The sequence below is a fragment of the Strongylocentrotus purpuratus genome, unplaced genomic scaffold (assembly GCF_000002235.5).
Source record: "Strongylocentrotus purpuratus isolate Spur 01 unplaced genomic scaffold, Spur_5.0 spur5_scaffold_4, whole genome shotgun sequence".
In the NCBI taxonomy this organism is placed as follows: domain Eukaryota; kingdom Metazoa; phylum Echinodermata; class Echinoidea; order Camarodonta; family Strongylocentrotidae; genus Strongylocentrotus; species Strongylocentrotus purpuratus.
This window is the reverse complement of record NW_022145610.1, coordinates 18,194,382-18,219,443: the sequence shown is the minus strand read 5'-3', so window position 1 is coordinate 18,219,443 and position 25,062 is coordinate 18,194,382. Positions and strand designations below refer to the sequence as shown.

The 25,062-nt window shown below is 36.4% G+C and overlaps 1 protein-coding gene across 2 annotated transcripts; it reads left to right on the top strand.

Moving 5' to 3' along the window:
* Nucleotides 1-9,026: 9,026 nt before the first annotated feature.
* LOC589344 (neuronal calcium sensor 1) lies at nucleotides 9,027-20,598 on the top strand. 2 transcript variants are annotated; one of them, XM_030997649.1, is made up of 8 exons: nucleotides 9,027-9,369; nucleotides 12,975-13,052; nucleotides 13,758-13,782; nucleotides 14,299-14,347; nucleotides 15,212-15,301; nucleotides 16,887-16,965; nucleotides 18,597-18,763; nucleotides 19,916-20,598. In XM_030997649.1, the coding sequence occupies exons 1-8, from the start codon at nucleotides 9,312-9,314 to the stop codon at nucleotides 20,012-20,014; spliced, it is 645 nt and encodes a 214-aa protein (XP_030853509.1). In that variant the 5' UTR covers nucleotides 9,027-9,311; the 3' UTR covers nucleotides 20,015-20,598. The 2 variants fall into 2 exon arrangements, with proteins under 2 accessions (XP_030853509.1, XP_030853510.1); XM_030997650.1 differs by lacking the exon at nucleotides 9,027-9,369 and adding an exon at nucleotides 11,928-12,238 and having other exon boundaries at nucleotides 19,916-20,021.
* Nucleotides 20,599-25,062: the final 4,464 nt, after the last annotated feature.

Below are 25,062 nucleotides of genomic sequence, written 5' to 3'. Positions count from 1 at the left end.
TTTCTCGGTTCTGACCTTGAATTGGAAAATGGTGGATCCGTGAAAACGGTAGTATTTCACCAAATACACTGTTGGTCATAAAGGTGGAATATTTATTTTTACCCCAGTTTAGGGAAGGATTTTTAAAAATTATTTATTTCTAATAGATATAGATCTAGATAATGGCATTTTCCCCCGGCCCCCAACAGGAAAAATTCCTCTGTAGGGCCATGCATTATGGTTCAAGGCATGGCCACACAGAGAAATTTTTCCTGTTGGGGGCGGGGGGAAATTGCAATGATTTTTTGACAATTTATTGCATTTTCTTCGTTTTGGGGGATTTGTGGGGGCGGCCGCGTACCCTAGCAAACACTGCGTACAGTCATGATTCAGGGGCTAAGCAATGGCCTCGTTACTGTGAGGCCCCAGGATAAAAATCGTGTCGATCAGCTATATAAGTGCCCTTTTGTGAGGCATTAATCCTCATTACTGTCAATTATGATTTAAGGACGTAGGTTCCCTAGCTGATTAGCATAGTAGCACACATATGATTTAGCAGTCACGCAAAAGAAACACTCGCAAATCAATATTCAATAAAATCTGAGAATGTATGCCATTATCTAGATATATTAGAAATAAATAATTTTTTAAATCCTTCCCTAAACTGGGGTAAAAATAATTATTCCACCATTATGACCAACAGTGTATATTCACAGTTAACATAATGGATTTGCAATAATTTATATGAAGACAATTATTTTATTTAACTTGGAACTCGTCATTGACATAAAAGTTTGTTTAATGATAAGCACATGACCTAAATTTTCTTGATCAAAACAAACCAAATGGCTGAACCTTTATTATACCGACGTAGTCCCTTTTACGTTCCTGGTGTGTGAATAACAGCGGTGAATAAGACTTGACTTATTAATTACGATTGGCAAAGTTTTGTTTTTCTCGGTTCTGAACTTGAAATGGAAAATGGTGTAGGCCTATCCGTAAAAACAGTGTTATTTCACCAGGTATATCATCACCCCTTGTAAGAGTTGTTCTGAAAAACTCTTGAATCTCAAATATTCTTATTTCTTCAGGCACTATAAAAAAAATTGGTATTCTGAATACGCAAATGATCTCCTTCGCCGCTCGTTGTCCAACTCGCCCCCTCCCCCTTGTCGATATTCTCTGAAAGGGGTAGCAGCCAGAGCGAGAAGTAGGGAGGTAGAGGAAGAGAAGAAGAAGAAGAGAGAGAGAGAGAGAGAGAGAGAGAGAGGGCGGAGAGGGCGGAGAGAGCAGAGAGAGAGAGAGAGAGATAATATGAGTGAGTGCTTGATGCATGTGGGCCCTGGCGAGAAAGGAGCTAGGGGGAGAAAAGTTATAAAAGAGATAAAACAGAAGTATACGACAGCAAACATTATGCATACCTTTTTGCAGCTATAGAGGAAGACTTTTACGGAATCAAAACTCCACTGGATACGCTAGTGTCGAGTCGAGAGTATTATCGTGCACAATACTCATACCGAAGTATAATCTAAAAGCAATATGTAATTATGTTTAGGGTTTTTAATCACTAATGCAGAAGATTCAGCTGGACATGTCTGTATAGAGCAAAGTCCAGAGTTTGAACCTTGATAAAGGAATTTGTTTATGGCCGACTTTTTAATTAAGCGCAGCAGCCGTAGCGATCTAACTCGCTATTTGAATTTCGCTCTTTTTATTATAGGAGAGCGCAGCAGCCGTAGCGATCTAACTCGCTATTACATTATTTCGCTACTCAGGGACGGATCCAGGGGGGGGGGGCACAGGGGGCACGTGCCCCCCCCCCCTTTTAGCGGCTGGCTGAGTCGTTGCGAAATTTTCGGCCCGATTTAAAAATGTTAAACCCCCCTTGAAAAAATCCTGCGTACGCTACTGATTTCACCCCATGCCATTTTGTGCCCCCCCCCCCCCCCGGTAAGAAATTCCTGGATCCGCCACTGCTACTATAATTAGTAAGAGTTTGTCGCAACAAATTTCTTCTCTTATAAGAGCACAAAATCTCTATGTTTGCGAGAGAGTAAAGTCCCGGTTTTTACCGGGGGGGGGGGGGGGTCAATGGCCCCCCTAAGATCCCCCCCCCCCGAAAATTTGCATGCATGTCAAGTGCTAGTACTCTAACATATTTGATACGAAATGATTTAAATGTTATAACATCTACTCAAGAGTGTTTTGCAATTGAAATCACAGTGTCTCGTGGAAAAAAACATTGTAATATTGGTTATATATAGGCCACCGAGCTCAAGTTGACTATAGTCTTTACCCGATTATTATCTTGGACAAAATTAGGTTCTTAGAGACATAATGACGTCGTTATAACGTCGTCCTTACGACAAAAAAAATATCTTGGAAAAATAGTCTTTAAAAGAGGTCATAATTACGACAAAAATTATATTGGAAAAATAGTCTTTTAAAGACGTTGTATTGACAACAATAATCTTGGGATAAATAGTCTTTAAAAGAGGTCATAATGACGTCGTAATGACGTCGTCAATATGACAACAATTATATTGGAAAAAATAGTCTTTTATAGACGTCGTTATGACGTCGTCGATACGATAAAAATTATCTTGGACAAATTAGTCTTTAAAAGATGTCGTTATGACGTCGTCGATACGACAAACATTATCTTGGAAAAAATAGTCTTTTAAAGACGTCATAATGACGACGTTAACACGTCGTCAGTACGACAACAGTACATTGGAAAAAACAGTCTTTTAAAGACGTCATAATGACGTCGTGAATACGACCAAAATTAGCTTGGATAAAATAGTCTTTAAAAGAGGTCATAATGACGTCGTAATGACGTCATAATGACGTCGTCAATACGACAAAATAGTCTTTAAAAGATGTCAAAATGACGTCTTTATGACGTCGTCAATACGACAACAGTACATTGGAAAAAAACAGTCTTTTAAAGACGTCATAATGACGTCGTCGATAAGACAAAATATATCTTGATAAAATTTGTCTTTTAAAGAAGTCATTATGACGTCGTTTTGACGTCGTCAATAAGACAAAAATCATATTGGAAAAAATTAGTCTTTTAAAGACGTCATAATGACGTCGTAATTTTGTCGTCCGTACGACGTACGACGTGTTTACCACTTTACGACCAATTTATGACGTCTTTAAGACGTCAGTCTGCTATCAGGGTTATTAATACCTATTTTGATGATATTTTACAATGTTTAACTAAAGAGAATAAGCATCTATATATAATGGGTGACTTCAATTTAGACCTCCTGAAGTAATCTAGTGATTCAAGGATTAATACTTTTTTGAACAACTTATATGTTAATGGTTTAACACCTATGATCAACAAACCAACCAGACTTACAAAAACTACTGCATCACTTGACAATATTTTGTATTAATTCTTATACTTCAAATGTAAATGCTGGCATCATCAGACCACTTGCCAGTTTTTGCAATGCTAAATAATGCTCAAACATGTTATGAGTATGATAAGGGAAAGAAAATAAGACAAATCAATGATAACACAACGAAGTCATTTTTCTGCAAGTTATCTTCTGAAGAATGGACAGATGATTATAGAAGTAAAGATCCCAATGTTGCCTTTTCTCCAACTTTCAAAGGCATTATAATAAATCTTTCATTTTTGTTAGGAGTAATAAGAAAAATAAAAACAAAAAGTTATGGGTATCATTAAACTTGTTGACAAAAATAAGATTGAAGAACAAACTTTATAAAAGGTTTTGTTGTAATCCTACATATTATGAAAATGAAGACAAATATAAGAAGATTAGAAACAAAGTGTCATCTGAATTGAGAAAGGCAAACAAAAAAAAGTATTTTTATCAAAGGTTTAATGATTGTAGAACTGACCTCAAGAAAACATGGCCATTGATTAATAATATATTTAAAAAACGAAAACCCATCTTTTACCACAACACTTTATACACGAAGGAAGAACACTAAAAGATCCGCAATTGAATGTTTTTTTTAACGATTATTTTAACAATATTGGACCCAAACTAGCTTCTTCCATTGATGCAACTACTTGTAAAGATTTAAATTTCTCCTGTTTTATGATATCTCCGATAAAGGAAAGTTTATTTCTGAAACCTATTAATGAAGATAAAATTTTGAAAATAGTGTACTCTTTTAAAAATGGAAAGTTGTGTGGATGGGACGATATTAGTCCAGATATTGTCAAGTATGTCAAATATGTTATTACAAAACCTTTAGCTTATGTTTTTAATCTCTCTCTTCAAATGGGAATAGTACCCTCACAACTAAAAGTATCCAAAATATAAAGAGTATCCTCCTCTTTTTCTTCTTCTCCTTCTTCTTTTTCTTCTTGTACTTACCATCATTTCTATCATCAGTTTAATGTTGTTATTGTTATTATTATCTTTAATAATTCATTCTTTTAATTTTCTTATCTGTCTGTAAATATTACTATTTTAACTTATTAATTTTATACATGTCTGTGAGGGACCCCACTGGAAATAAGCTCTCGAGCTTTCGTGGGTTATCCTGTTCAAGCTGACTTATTTTTGATCTGTTATTATTGTATATTGTTGTATGTTGGAAGCTTGTCGAATAAAAATCAATCAATCAATCAATCGTATTTGTTGGCTAAATGACTCATTTTAAAGGACACATCATGCGCCCTCTACGGCCAAGTGGGGCTCAGCTGAACAAAAGAAAGCTCTAGATTTAGTAGTCGACTGAAATTGAAGAGCTAAACATTGCTGTATATGAGCGAATTTTAGGGTAAGAAATACCAATTCGAAAATTTCCCATAAAATTTTTGTGATGTGTGATTTTACTATAAAAAAGGCATTGATTTACATATCTAATCTGGTTTTGTAAGCCTGAATAAGCACTATACGTCACAGGCATTGCGGTCTGCTGGAGTCTGCTACCGTGACCGAGTTTTCGGCAGGGTCCAGCCCGACCCTGTAGGGCCGGGGTTGTGTCGTGTCGTGCAAGGTGGCCGGTGCAGCGCAGTGTATTTACCGCGAGCTTAGCTTGGTTAATAACAGCTGGGTTGAGAGTTTTCTACATTGATGATTTATTAATTATGTTATTGATATCATCAAGCCTTACTTACTAACTTAGTATGAATTTGCATCTTGTGAAATAAGCCACGGGCACTGGATCCAACTCGAACAAAGAATAAGGATCGTCTTCATAAACGAGGATCGTTGATCTTTGTAAAAATGCGGACCGATGCGTCCTAAAAAATAAGGATCGTCTGCATTTTTCGCAGACGTTTCATATTTTTTATTGGCGCATTAGCGATGCAAAAAAACGGATTAGGCGATGATTTTCTTGATGCATTTTAGATCTACATTGACTTTGCATGTACCGAGACCTTCACTGTCACATTATTTTGAGCAATAAATCCTTGGGAAGATGGACAACCCATAATTAAAAGTAGACGGTGAACTATGTCTATGGTTATTTTCCCCTGGGGAATCCATTTTTGGCATCGCCAGTGGGCGGTTGGGTAACCCGAAACCCGCAGAGCGCCGATGAAAAAAGGGTCCGCGAAAATGCAGACGATTCTCATTCTTGAGGATGCATTTTGTCTGCGATTATGAGGACGATCCCCATACTCAGACCAGCGCTGTGGATAGACCGAAAGCTTCAGTCTGTGGTAGGGTCTATATAGGCACGTCTTCATCATCTCGAGATTACCAAATAGCCCGCTATTTGGGAAATAATCCCAAAGTAACAAATAGCGTCTGCACTATCTCAAGATTCGACCTCGGAACTTGAAACTCGACCTTGAGAAATTAGCTCGAGATATTTTGCTCAGCGTTAGCGTGTATTGCGAATCTTCGGTCTAGTGAAGACGCACAGGACAAATAGCTGGATATTTTGCAAACTATCCCAAGATATCTGGGGATGACAATCCTGACCAAATATCCTTCTAATTGCTACTTCGGTCTGATGAAGACGCAAATTAGCTGGATAGTTTGCGATCGGGATAGTTCAAATTAGGCTTGAGTCGGTACGGTCGATCACACCGGGACCCGACCGTTGCCGTCGGGTCCCGGTTTCGTTTTTTGAGAACCGGCGCTCCGAAAAAAATAATGAAATATGTAAGAAATTGCAGTTTTGCACACCACTAAAATCAATCCACCCTAAAACTTAAGTATTTAATTGTTACCAATCGTATTCTAGCTCATCCAGAATCAATCCGAACTGCTGATATAAATATGGGTTGCAAAGCAGTTCGCCCCATGGGGTTGTTGTTGCCAGCTGCTAGCTAGCTACTGTACTGGCCGGGTCTCTCGGCAGAATTAATAAATCAGGTTGAAAGAAACATTAATGTTTGAATAATAAATCGACTTTCTAAAAAGTACTTCTTTACTACATACCGATCGAATAATTTTTAAAAGACAAAATATATATTTTTTCTTTGATTTTGAACACCGCATGCTTCTTTTAAAAGCTGAAAATGACTTGGTAATCACAAGAAGTTTCGATACGGATAGCTGTTGCAATGCAAGTTCAGACTAGTCTCGGAAAAATGCGCAGTGCTCCTTGTTAGCTATAATGCGTGCCAGAACGAACCCAAACAAAGACGTGATCGTAACGAGAAAGAAATCATTAAAAACTACGAGAGCACAATTGGAAAGACAACTACTCAAAATTATCGTAAGCAGATACATAACTTAATTGGAGGAAGAATACAATAGTTGTCAAAGAAAAGCCACATAAATAGTGATATTTAAGGAGTTACTATAGGTACAATCATTATCGGAAGGGCCTGCTGCAATATATCTAAACGTGTTTAAATTAAACACGAGGCAAATACCGCCCTCTACGGTAAAAAGCAGTATAACAAAGGATTCGAGTATTTGCAGCAGGCCCCTTGCGATAAAAATGTACCCAGTTACTCCTCGATTATCACAATTTCTGTGGCATTTCTTGGGCGATTATTGAATTCTTTGTCCAAGTTATGTATCTGATTATGGTAATTTTGAGCAGTATATCTTTCCAATTGTGCTCTCGTAGGTTTTAATGATTTTTTTCTCGTTACGATCACGTCTTTGTTTGGGTTCGTTCTGGCACGCATTACAGATAACGAGGAGCACTGCGCATTTTTCCGAGACTAGTCTTAACTTGCCTTGCAACAGCTATTCGTATCGAAACTTCTTGTGATTACCAAGTAATTTTCAGCTTTTAAAAAAAAGCATGCGATGTTTAAAATAAGAGATAAATATTTATTTTTGTCTTTAAATATTATATGATCGGTATATTGTACAGAAGAATTTTTTAGAAAGCCGTTTTATTATTCTAACATTCATATTTTTTGACCAGATTTATTCAACCTGCATAAATCAAAATGGCGGCTCGATTGTAGTCTTTATATTTTTGCTCGAGTTTTTTTACTTTTAGAGGCACGATAATGGCACTAAACATCGCCAATCATGGATGAATATAATGTCAAATGGAAGAATATACCAATCTGTGCCGAGGTATGCATGTGTTGATTTATTTGACTGATAAAAATGTCACTTTTAAGGGACATACTGATGATATGCGCTTTTTATAGAGGCAAGTGACAAATCCTGCGAGCTGATTTCGGGACACCGGGTCCCGACCGGTGCAAGGCCGTCGGGACCCGGTTTATGAAAATCCCGACATGACTCAGGCCTAGTTCAAATAGCTGGATATTTGGCAATCTCGAGATAGTGAAGACAGGCCTTATGTGATATCGACGGTTGTTCTGTTCTGCTGAGATTGCAACTGGCTCCTCTCTATGGGGAAAGACGGCAAATGTCAGTTTTATTAAAGAATGACCCAAACCAGGCAGTTATTTCTGTCTAGCCACTGGGTCTGCCACTAGACTACCACTGCATGGTCATCTTAAACAGTCACAGTGAACACAACATGCAACAAACACTTGCAAAGTCTATCTACTGTATACTAGATTAGTCCTTTTTTTCTTGTCTGCCTCCTTCAATACTGAAGATTCTTGCAATATAAACTAATATGCAGAGCCTCCCTCACATTTGTGGCATCAGAATTGCACGCAGTAAACCACTACTTGCAAAGTGGATGAGCACTACCGAAGCTGAGTGATGGCGATTTTCCTACCTTCCTCATGTTAAAAAGGTGTGATTTACATTTGTAAAATGCTGACCTCTTACAAGAGTTCGCTATGATTGTTCCAGCTGAAATGCAAAGACTACAATAATAGCGATTTAATTCAGCATACAAAGGCACATACAGGGAGTTTGCTGATTTAAGCCAAACTCCCTGTTCGCTGGCATTTTTACATTAATCTCCATTAACGTCAATTAAGTATCGAATTGGCAATGCAATTTTTTTTTTTTTACTTGCATAATGAAGTATGTCTCCGCATTTCAGCAGGAACCATCATTTGGTACTCTTGTAAGAGGTGAGCATTTTTTTTTAAATGTACATGTACATGTAGATCACACCTTTACTACAAATGCCATTTATCCATCCAAACTAACAGACTTGTAAATACAGTTTGTAAGTGAAGATCAATAACAAATGCTTAAAATGTCTAGCACGACCTACATTGAATAGTGGTAGGTGGTCACATAATTTTGACTAGTTATGAGATGGAAGTACAATGTAAGAGTAACAACAGCAACAGAGATACACTGTAGATGTATAATGATTATGATACTGAATCCAATTCAAGACAAAGTTGAAAGGTATTTTATAAAATTTATACCCTTTTGTATATGATTCCAACATCCTTTCCTCCTTTTCTTCTTTCCTTAGCATCACTGTGAAGTGTGAAAAACAGAAAGTTACCTCTTCGTTCTAGAGACAAAGTCTTCAATGGACGCCACCATGGGTAGTAGAGATCAACCGGAGAAGTTCAGTCACGCTCTTCTGCACCTGCTGGACCAACTACCGGGCTTCGGTGATATCTTTGACGAGGAGAGCTTCTACTGGACCTTCATAGTGTTTGTCCTTTCTACGTTCCTTCTGGCGTACTATCTCTCTCGTAACATCACCATCAAGTCCGTTGACTAGTCGTCATGGACAGCCTCTCGGACAAGCAGGGCTGGAAGAAGAACTTTGACAGTTGACACGGCATGAAGGGGATTCATTATTATTCATAACTGTTGTGCAATAAAAGAACTACAAAATGTGTTTTTATAAACAAACTGATCATTAGAAACTGAATACTGAAAATACTGGCTGAAACTACAGAGAATTGAATGGGCACTTTTGTATTATCATCATAGAACTACAACTTGGATTTGCTCTTCTATATATAGCTGTGATATGGGACTGATCCACATTTTCTACTGACAATTGTGATTTAGATGGGCAATAGAGAAAGACAATATCACAGTACTTCTGCTGCCAACAAGTGGGCGAGAGGTAAGATTTTTTTCTGTTTTTCAAGCATAATTACAATGTAGATGAACAATGTAAACTGCTTTAGAAACGTGATATTAAGCACTAACAGTGTATTTTTATTATCATAATTCTATGATTATATAATTGTAATTCAAGATTATAATTATGATTCCAGAAAGTCATATTTCCAGATGTAAAGATACATTGATTTAACTGCAGTGACAAATATTATATTACTAATTACACATTATATGTGACAAGTATTAACCCAGACACAGAATTTTGGTATTTTGGTAACTGTATTTTAACTCTGAAAACACTAACCCAGGGATGCCATCTCAAAGCGGGAAAATGCTCTGTAACCAGTGGAAAAGCACTAAAATCGCAACTCTTTATCATTAAATTTTGGGCAAAATATTTGAAGTTACTGGTAACTTTTTGTGAGGCTACAGAAAAATGTTTTTTTTCCCTCCCTTTTTTTTTTTTGTTTCCATTTAAAATTATTAAAAAACTTGAATTCGGCGTAAATATTCACAATTGAATGACACACGCCCTTAAAACTAAAGCAACAACAACAACAACAAGCATACATATAATTTTATTTGACATCATGAACTTGTAAGGCTGTGGAGAGTTTAATTCATGAGTTTTGGTTTAGTTTTTATCAATTGATGTTTCAGCCTCGGCCCCCTGGCATTTCAAGAGTCAAAAGAAATAATTGACCTTAATTAAATTGCATATATTGCCATTGTAATGAAAGTTCATATTGCTATCATAATGAAAGTACATATACACTGTAGTTATAAAATCATACCCAAGACCAAGTTTCAGAGAGAATCAGTCTGTCTCAGCAGTTCCGTCTCCATTCCTAGCTCTCTCTGCTGATCTTTGATTGACTTTGGATCATTTTCTTTCCATTCTGGGGGGGGGGGGGGGGGGCATTTCACAAAGATTCTAAGTCAAACTTAACTCTAAGTTGGACTTAACAATTATGGAAGTCCGTTGGCATCTTTGAAAATATTTTGTAAAAAAGTTATTTTAAAAGGCATAAATTGTTGATTCAAATCATTCATATTTTCTATTATCAAGGAGATTTCATGTTCTTGATGTGGGATTTATGAAAAGTCTAAAATACATTTTGAAATTTTGTTTTGATTATATTATTATTATTAAGGCTACAAATGGCTCTCCATAATGTTTAAAGGAAACCAAAACCTTTATACTAAGTTACTTTTATTGTAAAGTTTAAGATATTTGAAAAATATCAGTGAAAATTTGAACAAAATCGGGCAAGGAATAAGGAAGTAAGAGCTTTTTTAAATTACTAGTCACTAGAGGGCGGTATTCAATTTGATGACATCATCTCTGAACAACTCTCCATGCCTTTTGTACATAAAATTTCACAATTTTTTTGTTTTCTGCATATTTATTTGTGTTCTTGATCCGACTTCATAACATGTGAAGTAGAATATCATTTTGCATTCTATATCTTGCTTTCAGGGGAGTCCATTATCTCAATCACAAGAAAGAAGGAAAAACATGAAATTTGATGTACAAAAGGCATGGAGAGTTGTTTACAGATGATGTCATCAAATTGAATACCGCCCTCTAGTGACTAGTAATTTAAAAAAGCTCTTACAACTAGGCGTTGTGGCGTGCGCCTGTAATCCAGCTATCAGTGGAAGTTACAAACTGATTCAGCCGAGAACGCAGGTTCGAAACTGAGTCACGTCTTTCGGATGGTGACGTTAAAAGTCGGTCCCCAGACGTAAATAATCATATCTGATTGATACACGTCTGTAAAAACCCAAATACACACACACACACACTCTTACTTCCTTAATCCTTGCCCGATTTTGTTCAAATTTCCACTGATATTTTTCAAACATCTTAAACTTTACAATAAAAGTAACTTAGTATGAAGGTTTTGGTTTCCTTTAAGTCCAACTTAGAGTTAAGTTCGACTTAGGATCTTTGTGAAACACCCCCTTGCTCTTGATACTCTTTATGTACTATTTGGTAAGAGATGAGGAAGAAGAGAAAACAACAAAAAGAAAGAAATGTTTTGATTTGGAGAAAGTATAATTGAAATGATTGATTGAAATAATTATCACAAGGGAGTATAGAACATACTGTAGATATCCTAAATGGTTCTGATATTTGTTTTGTTTTAGTACACAAATTGTGTTGCTTTCCTTCCAGACACAATTACATCGTATTACCCTTCCCTTAATCAAAATAAGTTAAACTGAGTCTGAATTGTAAACTATTGTTTTAACCTCAATAAGAAAGATAACGAAGGATGAAGAGAAGTCTTCACACTCCAGACTCTGTTCTACCAATCTCCATCAGAAAAATTGATTCTGTAGATCTGTAATCCAGGTTATTTAATGCCTGTACTCAGAGGAGTCATGAATTTACTAACACACATCACTCATGAATAATTCATGTATGCAAATAAGGACTTACCCCCTTTCTCATAATAAGTATCTTGGATACAGAAAGCTGGGGCAGTGAAGCATGAAGCCAAGCTCTCGTGTCTTCTGTACTCTGTACCCACATACTTGAGAAGATCCATTCGCTTCACAGAGCTGTCTTGAGCAACCATTGTCTGCTATCTCATCCCTAAAGCAAACCAATTGATCAGAAGACAATTGTCCATCTTGCTGTTACTGCACTACTGCGGAACCCTTTTGTAAAATTTCTATTGTCCACAAGGTTTTACCCCTGCTGTATAGTGCAGCACATACAACAGTTGCTTGTACTTTGCAGAACATATTGGCATTATCTTGAAGTTGTCTTGTAGCTGTATTGCTCCGATTTGTTGTTAAGCGAAGATACCTCAACGTTTCAGTGGTCTTATTATGTGAGGAAGGCATTTGCACATTTGGTGAGATAAAATAACTATAAAATGTTTGTTATTTGTTTAGCTTCTTGATCTTGATGGTATCGTTATCTTCTGGAATTGTCTCCGGGGAGTTTGTTTTGTTAGATGATTCTGAGCCGTTGTGTGTGTTTTCTCAAGAGTTAATGAGGTGGCAATTTTTATAGTATCATTACATGTAGTTGTACACTTTGATGTGTCCCGCAGCTCGGGATATCTCTATACCAGTATTCATTTTGGTGCGTGTTGCATAACGATTCAATATTCAACATTCAACATTTTTAAGCCTGTGATTGCATCATAAAATCAACTTGTATCTTGAGATATTTGTGAAAATTATTGGAATATGTTGCAAGAAAGTTAAAGACAAGTTTGTCTCTGTGTTTACCAAATTATACAGCATGAAACAGGGTTTGAATGCTGCCATTACTTGCAAATTTATCTATTGCCCTTATAATTATACTTCTCTTTAATAATTTGTTCAAAGCTTGGTTAGCTTTATTGGGATTTGAAGTTTGAACTGAAATCATTCATATCAAATATATTTATATAGTAATAGTATAGTTCTATCTTCATGTCCAGTACATTGTAATACTGTAGTTTGGCTTTAATTAGCATACCATGTTCTTTTACCATACGTGCATATACACAAGTAAATTGTATTACATGTACAACATACAACATACATCATTGTTTGAATGTTTGTTTTTTACTGTTTTTCTTTCTTTCTTTCTTCTTGTAGCTGGACTCTTGACAATGGGAAAGCAGACCAGTAAACTAGCTAAGACCAATCTTGATAACTTGGCAGAAACCACACACTGTAAGTCATCTGCTTTCTTCTACTTTTTTCCTTCTTTTTTTAATTTTGTATTTCTTTTTAAAATTTTAATTTCTGCCTCTTTTGAAGATTGCTCACACTTCCAGTAATTTTGCCTTCAATTGTAGTTAACCTTACAATAATTTAATTAATGCTTTTTTAAATGTTGTCATACATGTATCTGCTAAGTCAACTACAATTTGAAGGCAAATTAATATATTTCATTTCATAAGATGCACACTTTTGTGCACAGCTCTGGAAGTGGTTTAGGTTTAATCTGTTTTGTTTCTTTTCACTAAAAAAGAAAGAAAGAAAGAGTTTGGGATTACTAATGAGTGTGTAAAAAAAAATTGCCCCTAATACAATGTACATGTACATGTATCTTAATATCTTTCCCTTAAAGCTGCTTTTTCAATGATTTTGGTTTACAATGCTTTAGATTTACTTACATCACATGAATTGTAACAATTATAAATGTGTATTGAAAATGTTTATGAAGCTCACATCGAGTGTAACAATTATAAATGTTAATAGTACATTGAAAAATGTTTATGAAGCTCACGCAGCACTGTGTTGTGGGAAACGAACATGGTAACAGACCTCATAATGTTCATACATCTTTGTAATATTAATTTCACATGTGGAAATATATTATTTCAGACTTGTTTTAAACTAAATCTTTATTTCCTTGTAACATTTTGTCCACAGTCAGCGAGAAAGAGATTAGACAATGGTGAGTAGAATTTAAAATCATTCAAAGAACAACATGAACAAAAATAAAAGATAGAATTCCCGGTATTTAACCTTTTATTTTATCCAAAGCTTTTTTCCTGTAAAATCCTAGAATATCATCAGTTGTTCATGAAATTCTCAAATGATGAATGAGGAAAGTTACCACTGTACATATTAACAATAACAATATACTACATGTTATGTCATCGGCTTCTACAGCATTTTATAATTATAATTTCTTCCTTGGAAGAAAATGAAAATATATTATGAACAAAATAAATGTAAAGTATTGTGATATACTTGTGTGTACAAATTACCAATCTGAGTTTTTTTTTAAGTATAATAACTATATATTTCCTTCCTGCAATAGTAAACTGCTGGGTTCCTAACTATCCTGAAAGTTAGAGGAAAACTGGAAATTTAGTGTCCACTTAATTATTGTTAGGGTAGCTTGTTGGTCAAGCCCTATGGCAGTGATATCTCACCTTTGAAATCTTGTTTCTTTTTTGTATTATAGGCATGAAGGGTTTACAAGAGATTGTCCAAACGGAACATTGAATAGACAAGTAAGTAGAAGAAAAGAAGAAGAAGAAAAAAGGGGAAAAAAGAAGAAGAAGAAAAAAAGGGGGAAAAAAAGAAGAATAAAAAGAATTTAAAAAAAAAAATCAAATTTGTAGAGTGTATTCCATCATCTGAATGCTGTAGACCACATTACAGGCAATAAGCTTGCCCAAGACCTGCTTTGTATTATTACAGGTGATGTCTTCAACCAGTATTCTGACTTCTGATACATCATGTGGGCCCTGTCTTACAAAGAATTGATATCAATCGCAACTATGTACATGTACATAGAGATATGACACTGCAAACTTGCGATTGATTGGAGGACTTGCGATTGATTTGGATCAATCATAACTCTTTGTAAGACGGGGCCCAGTAGCTCATTTAGTCTTTTGCATGGAAAGGATCATGCATGACATCTAAATATGTACTTGTTAGGTTTATATAGCATGCCAATTTTAGCTGCTCCATATTGAAAATATAGATTATAGCTCGTAACATGTCTCTTGTATTGGAAAGGATCATGCATGACATTTAAATGTACTTGTTAGGTTTAGCCGCTCTGATTTTTCTTTTTCAGCATACATTTACACAATGACTGTATGGTACCCCCTTATTTTTTAAATTTGTCTTTATCAGGTATTCTTCCTTCCATTTAGTTATCTCTCGTAAAAGTAACATTTATTTTTCAGTAATTATATGTTTCAGACCATTTTGGGGGTAATGTATTCACCTTATCAACTATTGCATCGTCAGCATTGTTTTATTGTCTTTTCATTTGTATGATGAAAAATTTGAAAGAAAATTGAATTTACTTCAGAATCCTGTAATAATGAAGTGGTATATGTACACTCTTTTATTATTTCTAGGAATTTCTGGAAATTTACAAGCAGTTCTTTCCATTCGGGGATGCCACCAAGTTTGCTTCATATGTCTTTGATGTCTTTGACGAGAATGGGGTGAGTCGATGTCGGTGTCTCATAGAGGAATACATTGTACCTTCTATTGGCTTACACTTGTACATTTAAAGGGGGTGGGTCATCAGTTTACATGTGCAGAAGGTACTGATTTACTGACACAAGCTGCCGTTCCGTTCGACGACGCGATTGAGCAAGTGCGCAGCTGCAGAAAATGCCCTAATGAATATTCACACTATACAGCCAGTGCGTGGCTAACAAATTGCAGTGAGAACAGCTTGAATTTTGATATCCCGGGACAGGCATTTAGTACGAGACTAAAACAGCGTGTGTTAAAAGCAAAAAAAGTTAGTCCGGGGTTAAGGATAGTACGGGGCTAAGCAAAATACGGGGCTAAGCAAAACAAGTGTGAAAAGAGTATGTGTCTTAAAATGGTATCCTTATTTGTGAACTATAGAAATATGTATACTCTTATTTTGATACTTAGGCATCAATCTAAACATTTGGATTTTCGTTTCACTGCTCATGATGGTAGTTTTATAGGATTCAGTCAAATGTTGAAAGATTATTTTCTTTAGAAGAAAAAAAATGCAGAATTTTTATTTTTATTTTTCTTCAGCATTTCTATGATTTGACAGATAATGTCATTTTCGGAGGGCAGTGTTCTAAGGTTTTGGGTCTACAAACAGTCAAACAGAAGAATCCTGAAAGTATATTGACATAGAAAAAAAAGCTAGAGGTTGGAAACCAGCTCCTGTGAATCCCTTAATTAACCGCACAAACAGAACACTTCAGAGACACACAATCAACAACAAAAGAGTAATTGAAAACTCCAAAGAGTTCAAGATAATAAACCTGCGCTGCTATGGACAACCAATCTGGTTGCTAGGCGACTATGGTCTTTGTGAAGACCATACCCTGGTTACAGTAGATTTGCTGTCTGAAGAGTGTAGACATTTATCTTCTCAAGTGATTGTTATTATTGAGCGCTGTTACAATCACAGCCCAGACAAGTGTCTCACAAGGCTGTCTTACATGTATGTCGCCTTATTAAACAGTTAAGTGTCTCTTGAACTTTTATGGGGGTGTGTGTATCATGGATATACAGTACATGTAAAAGTTAGGTGTGGTTTTTATGAAATGAGAAAACTTTGATTCATAATACTAGATTTTAAGTTGACCTCTCTAGTGTCACTTTGAAAAGGTTGATTGTCTCTCAAGTTGTGTGTGTGTGGGAGGGGGGGGGGGTGTCATGGGTGTAGGTTTGTTCTTTTTATGAAATGAGAAAACTGTACTTAACGCTAGATTTTAAGTTCGTCTATGTAGTGTCACCATGAAGAAGGGAGTTTCAGGGGCATTCTGTCATTTATATTACAAAAATAAGTACACAAGTAACCAAAACAAAGGTATTATTTCGTTAGAGGTTCTTCACCTGACCTGAATATAAAGCTGTTTTTCGGTAAAATGTGTTACATTGTCCATGAAAATTTACAAGGTGTTAATTTTTTTGAAAGTGAAATATTCTATGTGCTTCTTTCCCATTAATTATCATTTGTTGTGACTTCATGAGCTTTATAAAAATGTAAAAGAGACATATTTATTTTGATTGTTTTTTTTGTTTAACCAGGACGAGGAGATTGAATTTGAGGAGTTCATCCAAGCTCTATCTGTTACATCAAGAGGGAACATTGATGAAAAACTAAATTGTAAGTTCATATTCAAACATGCTGCTCTATTCTAAGTATTCATGTACAATGACAATTACATTTTAATTTCCAGCCTATCAAAAGGGGAGAAGCCCTTATCCCTGTTTGCCTGTATTAAAAATTAATTTGATTCAACGATGCTTGTAAGTAAATTGTACTTACTAATTCCCTTTTCAATTGAAAAAAATAATTTTGTTTGATTTTTTTGGACATGAAGTTGAACAAATGACCGGATACTTGCAAATGTAAACTAGATACAATATTGTGTGTGTCTTTGTGTGCATTATTATTTTTTCTTTCTCTCTCTTCAAAGTACACTAAATGCTTTTTCAGATACGATGCGGTATTACGGTCACATGAAGAAAAAAAACTGTGTTTTTACTTGTGAATGAATGGCAACTATGTGCAACAAAGGTCCCACGCACGCATACTCACTTTATTAGCTCTGTGTTATAAGATGCAGAAATGTGAAGCATATTATATAACACTTTAATATGTCATCATTAAAAAATATTAAAAAGAAGCAGTTTACCCCTTCATATCTGAACGAGGAAAGCAAAATGTTTATGGCCACCTGACATGGTATGATTTATCTTGGAGTGTGCGGCAAGTCCTTGTTTTACTCTAAGTGCTACAGTTTACCCTTTCGCAACAATTATTCCACATTTTGTTGTTTGGCTCAATAACTTTTAGATTCAGAGCCCTACAAAATATACCAGATACACGAGTAGAAAGGACAAAAACTGATGCATAATGTATCCATTTTTGTTTCATGATTATATTGAATTTGTTGCTAAGAATTAAACAAAAAATGGAAAATATCTTTTAAAATCCTTAAATTGGCAACAGGTTGAAGGATTTAAATCAGTGTTCTTCAATCAAAACTGACAATTTTTTAAATATTTCGACAACATTCTTGCCTGTGTATATTGTTTTCAAAGACATTGCATTATAATCTAGCATTCTACTGATGAAAGAAAAATATTTTTGTTGCCAATTTAAAGAACAATATGTGATCAATTTAGCCCTGTCCAAATAAATCCTGTCCTGAAAGGGTTAAACTCACTGATTGTGAGTTTTAAAGATAAACTGGAGTTCTGGTAAAAAAAAAAGAAAATGAATTCTCACAGAATCAAACAAAACTTGCACTGAATGTTCAAGATTACAAATAAATGGCATGTGCCAAACAATTTTGGAAGAAAATGTATACCAGCTGAGTAATGAGCATAGAAAGATAAGGAAATCAATATAGTAGCCCTGACACCATTTGTGTAGTCCCATTTATATCTTTCTGTGTACAGTGCTTGTTACTTTACCAAGACTGGGCCAAATTTATTATGATTTTGATGACTCCAGAACCTTGCAGTACACACCAATACTTACATGCTACATGATCCTTTTTCTGATCCATTCCACACCTTTTCTTTCACAATGCAATCGCATTACCAGAACTCACCTTTATCTTTAAATATTTCGACAACATTCTTGCCTATATACATGTATATTGTTTTCTAAGACATTGCATCATTCTATTCTATCATTCTAGCGATGAAAACAAAAATATTATTGTTGCCAATTTGAAAAACAATATGTGATCAATCACTGATTGTGTTTTATCGTTTACGTTTCAGGGGCATTTCGTCTGTATGACCTTGATGGAGATGGTACGATCACCAGACGAGAGATGCTGAGCATCGTAGAGGCTATCTATCAGATGGTGGGCAACATGGTGCAGCTTCCAGAGGATGAGAATACACCGGAGAAGAGGGTCGACAAGATATTTGCTCTCATGGACAAGGTACAGTCAAACCTGCTTTAGTGACCACCTGTATAGAAAGACCGTCTGTATAGAAAGACCACCTGTATAGAAAGACCCCCTGTATAGAAAGACCACATTTTTTGTTTCCTTTGAAAACAGTTCTTTAGACATGTACTAAAGGAACCTGTACATAAAGACCACCTGCCTATAAAGACCACTTTTCATGTCTCCCTTGGGTGGTCTTTATAGACAGGTTTCACTGTATACCATTATAAACAGAGTGCTACGTTTTATTGTAGATGCGATGGCTCAGTGATAGAGCCGTGATCTCGTAACCGGGAGGTCCCGGGTTTGAAACCAAGTCGATGCGCTAATGCCCTTTGGTAAGGCATTAATCCTGATTACCAAGTCCCTCTGAGAGGACTTAAAGCCGTCGGTTCCCTTGTTGCTTAACTTAAAAACCTGCACATACTTTCTTAGCAGTCAGGGAAAACAAACAATCAAACAAACCAAACTTAAAACCAAATTGTTATTAGTAGAGGTGTCATGGTCTAATGGATATGTTACTGGACTGTGGATCATGAGGTTCGTGGGCCAAGTCCCAACCATTGCATTGAGGTCTTTTGGCAAGACATTTATCTACTATTGCCACTCTACACCCAGGCTAAAAAGGAAGTTATTTCTCTTCCGAGCTTTGCAACTAAGCCTAATTACAGGATGAACATGTTGATTCAATTTGCATATGTTTTAATGTATAAATCTGATACTGGGTATATGGATGTATGTTCAGTAGTAGGGACTTTTAGATTTGCACATCGACATAGTGAACTGCTACTTTTAATGCACTGGCAGTGCCTTTAAAGGATGCAGCAGTCCACTATGTCTACGTGCAAATCTAAAAGTCCCTAATAATGTGTGTGTGCCAGTTGGTTGTGTCTTCACCATACACAATGCCTGGAGTTTCTTGTATTGTTCATGGTAAATCATACAGGACCAGATGGCCCTTTGCAGCTAAGTTGGACACGACCATTACTGCGGAACGTCCTTAATCTATGTCCAGATTAACTAGGTTGTTGTCACATTACAATGAGCTGCCTTATAAGCAATTCAGAGGGCTGAATTAAACACCCTATCTGAGGGACGTATGTAATGTTTTCTCTTTTATTCTCTCTCTCTCATTTACGTTTCCAGAATCGAGACAATCAGATATCCAAAGAAGAGTTTTTGGACGGCTCCAGGAAGGACCCGTCCATCGTCCAAGCTCTATCCCTCTACGATGGACTGGTGTGAGCAAACCCAGAACCTTACCATCATTTCATCACAAGAGGGTATCCCGTACAGCGTACTTTTAAACATTCCTTGTTGCTCATCAAGTTCAGCAGAATCATCAGGTGCTATCGTTATATTTCCAAAGCATACCGTTAATAGAAAGGGTTGTGGGAATCATTTTCCAGAATTCATTCTAAGTGGTGCATGGAATTTACATTCTTTGATCGCCAAAGGGGATACTTCTGTACACAGTAATATCATTTTACCATGTGTTTTCTCCTGTGCATTCAAAGTTTGCACAATCAAAGAAGTGTTAAATACTTCATGTTAACAGTTTCAAGCAGAAAGGGCGTACAAAACAATATTTCATCATGTGTCTTATCTATTCAGTTTTTATTACTGAAGTAATTACAATATCACTGTGAATAATTTGGTTGGTGAACGGTCTGGTCTGTTGCATGAATGTTTTTGTGATTGTAAGCATTGTAAATCACATTGAGAGGTCTAACAATCCCGAAATGAATCAAGAATCGAAGAACGCTTTCTATTTATTAGTAATATACAGTACTCAAAAGAGGGTGGAAACTCTGGAATGTGTTATTCTTTAAAAAAAATCATCACCGCATCCATCCACACTTTTCTGCCACGTATGCAAAGAAGTTCCATGAGCTCAGTTATGCCATGTACATGTGGCTCATATGAAAGAGTCCATAAGATAAAAGCCAGTAGACAATATGCCTATTTCTTTTAGTTTCAAGCAAAATGAAGCTTTGTTTTCTTTCCGAAAGTAAACATGTCAGTGCTCATCAAGTGTTTAGAGAGTTGTCAAAGACTATTATTATCAAACCAATTGATTTAATAGATTTGATATGTATTGCTAGTTTGTAGTTTTAGATGTTTAAAAAAACATTGAAAGTCCCAACTAGACTAATAATCAGTTCATAGCTGTTTTATATTTGAATCATATAAACTCTTCTGTCTTTGATTTGAAGAAAACAAATTCTGCAGGGTAGTCCGGCAGCCAAATCCAGATTATTGGCCTAACCTTGTTTTAGGGTCTATAGTTTTTTTTTCAATGGATTTTGATTGCCTAGACCTTCTATTTCAAGAATCCGATTGCTGACACTCTGTCAGCCTTGAGCAATTTAAGATATATGACGTCATACAAAATGGCCGCCAAAGCACATGATTTTCCTTTAAAAATGAATAATTAATATATAATAAGGATTTTTTTCTACAATTTTTGGCAGCCAAATGTCTGTATCTATCTAGGACCATCACTAAAAAAATGTTTCGTGATGTTGCATGGCCATAGATGACCAGCTGATTTGCATATTTTGAAATAGCGCCCTCTATAAACATATTAATTTGAATAAAATATGTGTGCCAGCCAAATGCCAATTTCTTAAATCTATGTCACGTTGAAATCATATTAAATGCTTTTTGGGGCAACAATTGCAGTTGTGCTGCATTAATCTTTCATCGTGTTTGGTACAAAGTTAGATAGGGTAGGTGTGGGGAATGGAAGACCCTTAGGCACATTTGCATAATTTACATAAACATGAACAATGTTACACATACAGATATTTTTGTATTCTCTTTAGTATTTTTTCTCTTTATTTGGTAACGAAATTGTCGTCATGATGTAACTGATTAATAAGATAACAATGATTAATAAGGGACCGTTACAAATCAAGACATTTTAAATAAAATTTGAATGAAAATGGGATTGTTATAGTTAGTTCAAACACTTTTTGAAAGAGATACATGCAGCCAATGAACTTATTGTAATTTTGAAACGATTTTAAAACAATGTGGCCCAAAATATTTCTGTAGTTTTTTGTTTACAGTAATAAAGGTGCTCTCAATTATGTTAAAAATACTTTCAGAATAATGTTCTGGCAATTTGACTTTTACATTGATCAAACTCACAGCATAGAAACAACTTCTTAAAATTAAATGCATTCAAATTAGAATGGTGACACGTACAACCAAATATGTTTCATGATAGTGCCTTTCAACATGAAATGGACAACTGGGGAGAAGTAGGCTCCCATCTTGGACCTGGTGTCCCCCATTACCTACACACATTTCTGATCAGACACCATTCATAATGTGAATTGCAACACTCATTCACAACACACAATGGCCATAAGCTTTCTGTGATGGTTGGCACATTTCATAAACTTCCTTTTAAAACTAATTTTTAAGAGCCATCCCTAAATATCTGCATACACCACAACATTCAGTGAAAATTGTGTTTTTATATCAGAGCAAAATGTTACGATCAAAATTGCTTATCTTGGTCAATCATTTTGCCAATTTTCTCGGAGAGAGAACGCATTGTACTCTTCGAAATGAATTGGATATATGCAGTAGTGTTGTTGAAGGCCACATATGTCGCTATATCAATATTGGAGCCAACACGGACATACAGTGGTGGGTTCAAGCTTGGTGGTCTCCAATTCCCTACACCTACCCTACATATGTCAAGGAAAAAATGGCTATGAAAGAATTCATTTTTCATCAAATCGGTGAGAAGTGGTTTTACGGCACACATTATTATTCAATAGGCTTTATTTAGACCAGCATTGCTCCAACGTCAGTGAATGTGGATAAAGCAGTTGACACCTATACTAGACTGATGCATGATTTTCAAAAGAAATTACCTGGTGGATTCTATGACACAAATTCAAAGAGAGTTCAAACCGTGGCAGCCATGAAGAAGTCAATGTTGGGGTACGAAAGTCTATGAAAAGTAGATCTACTCCAGAGTAATAGTTCAAGAGAGGTCAATGTCAAGGACATTTTGTCATAAGAGCTTTCACCAGTCCCAACAGCAATTTTTGATGATTCTGGAAACGAGCACTCCCATGTCAAAGACGGACTTATAGAATTTGACAAAAGTAGAGATGTCAGTCAGGCATGAGACACTGGAACAACCTTGTACAGTCATTGATGGTTGTGCTCTGCTGTGGATGAAAATCTGATGATGTTTGCTTAGTGTTTGACAGATCCGAGAGTATCTAGAGGTCATAACGGGTCGAGAGTCTTCCAACTGAGACCCGCGTCACTGCTGCCCTCCAAGAAACTATCTCTTACTGTTCGTCGTCGTCGTTGTCATATATTGATCATGGCTCACCCTTGTGACCCGTTTGATGAGACCTTTTGATTGGCATCTGTCTCCTGCAATCCGGTAGAGTGTCTTTAGTATTTAGAGGGTGGCTAATGATTTCCCTAAGGTCGTCAGTCCATCTGAGCTTGAGTCTTCCTTTGTTACGTGTTCCTTCAAAGGTACCTTGAATGATAATTTGTCAAGGTTGTCTCCTGATCTTCTGCTAACGTGACCAAACTATTGTAGCTTGTACTTGTCAATCCTGGTAGCAAGTGGCGGTTGATCTCCGACGATGAACATTAATTGTGTCCATTGGTGTTGTAATCTCTTCATGATATCCCAAGTAGCTTCCTCCAACACCACATTTCAAAGGCAGATATTGCCGAGCTTCCACCCTCCTTGACAATTATTGACCCAAGAACATTATATAAACTTGTCCACTTGATCAACTTCTTCTCCACCAACCACCATGCTCTGTTGCATGTAGTCAATTTTCACCAATCATGATCTTGGTCTTTTTCACATTGAGGTAGGGTCCAAATTATTCAATTGCATCCTTAACTCTTTTTAAGGAGTTCTAGTAGTTCTTCTGATGTTCTTGTTATAAGTGTTGTCAGTGGCATACTGAGCAAAAACACTTAGAGGGGCAGAAAAACAATCTGCATCACCACCACTCATACATGTTACATGCAGGCCCCGCGGAACTTTTTAAAGCGGGGTGGGAATGGGATGAAGTATTTACGATCAGGAAGAGAGGAGCGCAAATTGGCGTGGTGTTCAAGGGTCACAGCCCCCGGAAGCTCAAGGGTTTCAGGCATTTATTAACTGTAAGATGAACATATTTTGATACCTCATTTCACCTCGGGTCACTTTCTTTCTTTCTTTCTAGTTCTCTTTAACATACTTTATACAACAAGTGAGGGGGCTCGAGTCCCCTGAGCCCCGCTGTTCTGCGGACCCTGACATGTAGGCTTTTAAATAAGCATATTTTTTGCTTGACTGTGAATTTAGGATTTGTCAGTTTCTAACATACGCTTAACAAATAATAATTTACTAAAAAGTGAGAAAAAACCCAGGAACATTATGTCATTTCAGCAACATTTGTAAATCACTGGTATCGAACATATAGAAAAAAACAGTTTGAATTTTGTTTGGGGGTTCAACTGTCCCCCCCCCCCCCAACCCTTCCCCATCAATACGCCAGAGAGTGTTGTATTGTTGGCGTATCTTAGGTTGGTGATCGTTCGTCCACCAACAGAAACTTGACCATAAAATGCCTTTCTCATGATGAATTCAGCATAGATGTTGAAAAGTTATGGTGATAGGATGCAGCCTTGACGGACAACTTGACCAATAGTGAACCTTTCGGTGTAGCCATTCTTTGTTCTTACTGTTGCTTCTTGGTATTGGTAGAGCGACTGGATGAGTTGAATTATATGTGCTGGAAAGCCCATCTAGCTCATAATCTTCCATAGGCGTTTATGTTGTCCGCAGTCAAAAGTTTTTCAAAGATCAATAAAGCTAGGGAGAGAAGTTGTTGAAACGTGTCTCTCGTGTTGCTAACTTCACTATCTTTTAATGACAACAAACTACAGTTGATCGACATCATAAATATATGCGCGAGTCTGCAGGATGATTGGGTGCTCAGAAATAGGCAAAAGCACAAGCAGGTCATTACCGTCAAGATGAGGTTCCTGTTGAAGTGATTCCAGGCAGTGATGTCATGCCAAGGAAAGGTCTGTCCACAACATAGTTATGATGAAGCAGGCAACATCAAAGTACAGCAAGCAATTTGAATTGATGCTAATGAGAAGATGTATGTTAGGGTCCTAGTGGATGACATAGACGTCTACGTACTACTTTTGCATCATTATCTACATGACGGACTTATAAAACGCCAATGACCATGGAGACGCCCCTCCACAAATCGAACTGTTATTGATGTTCCTGCCAA

Bases quoted from the DNA above. Each gene is read 5' to 3' on its own strand.
- LOC589344 (XM_030997649.1), top strand. From the start codon at position 9,312: ATGGGCAATAGAGAAAGACAATATCACAGTACTTCTGCTGCCAACAAG. The intron at 9,370-12,974 runs GTAAGATTTTTT...TTCTTCTTGTAG, and splicing joins TGCCAACAAGTGGGCGAGAG to CTGGACTCTTGACAATGGGA. The intron at 14,348-15,211 runs GTAAGTAGAAGA...TATTATTTCTAG, and splicing joins ACGGAACATTGAATAGACAA to GAATTTCTGGAAATTTACAA.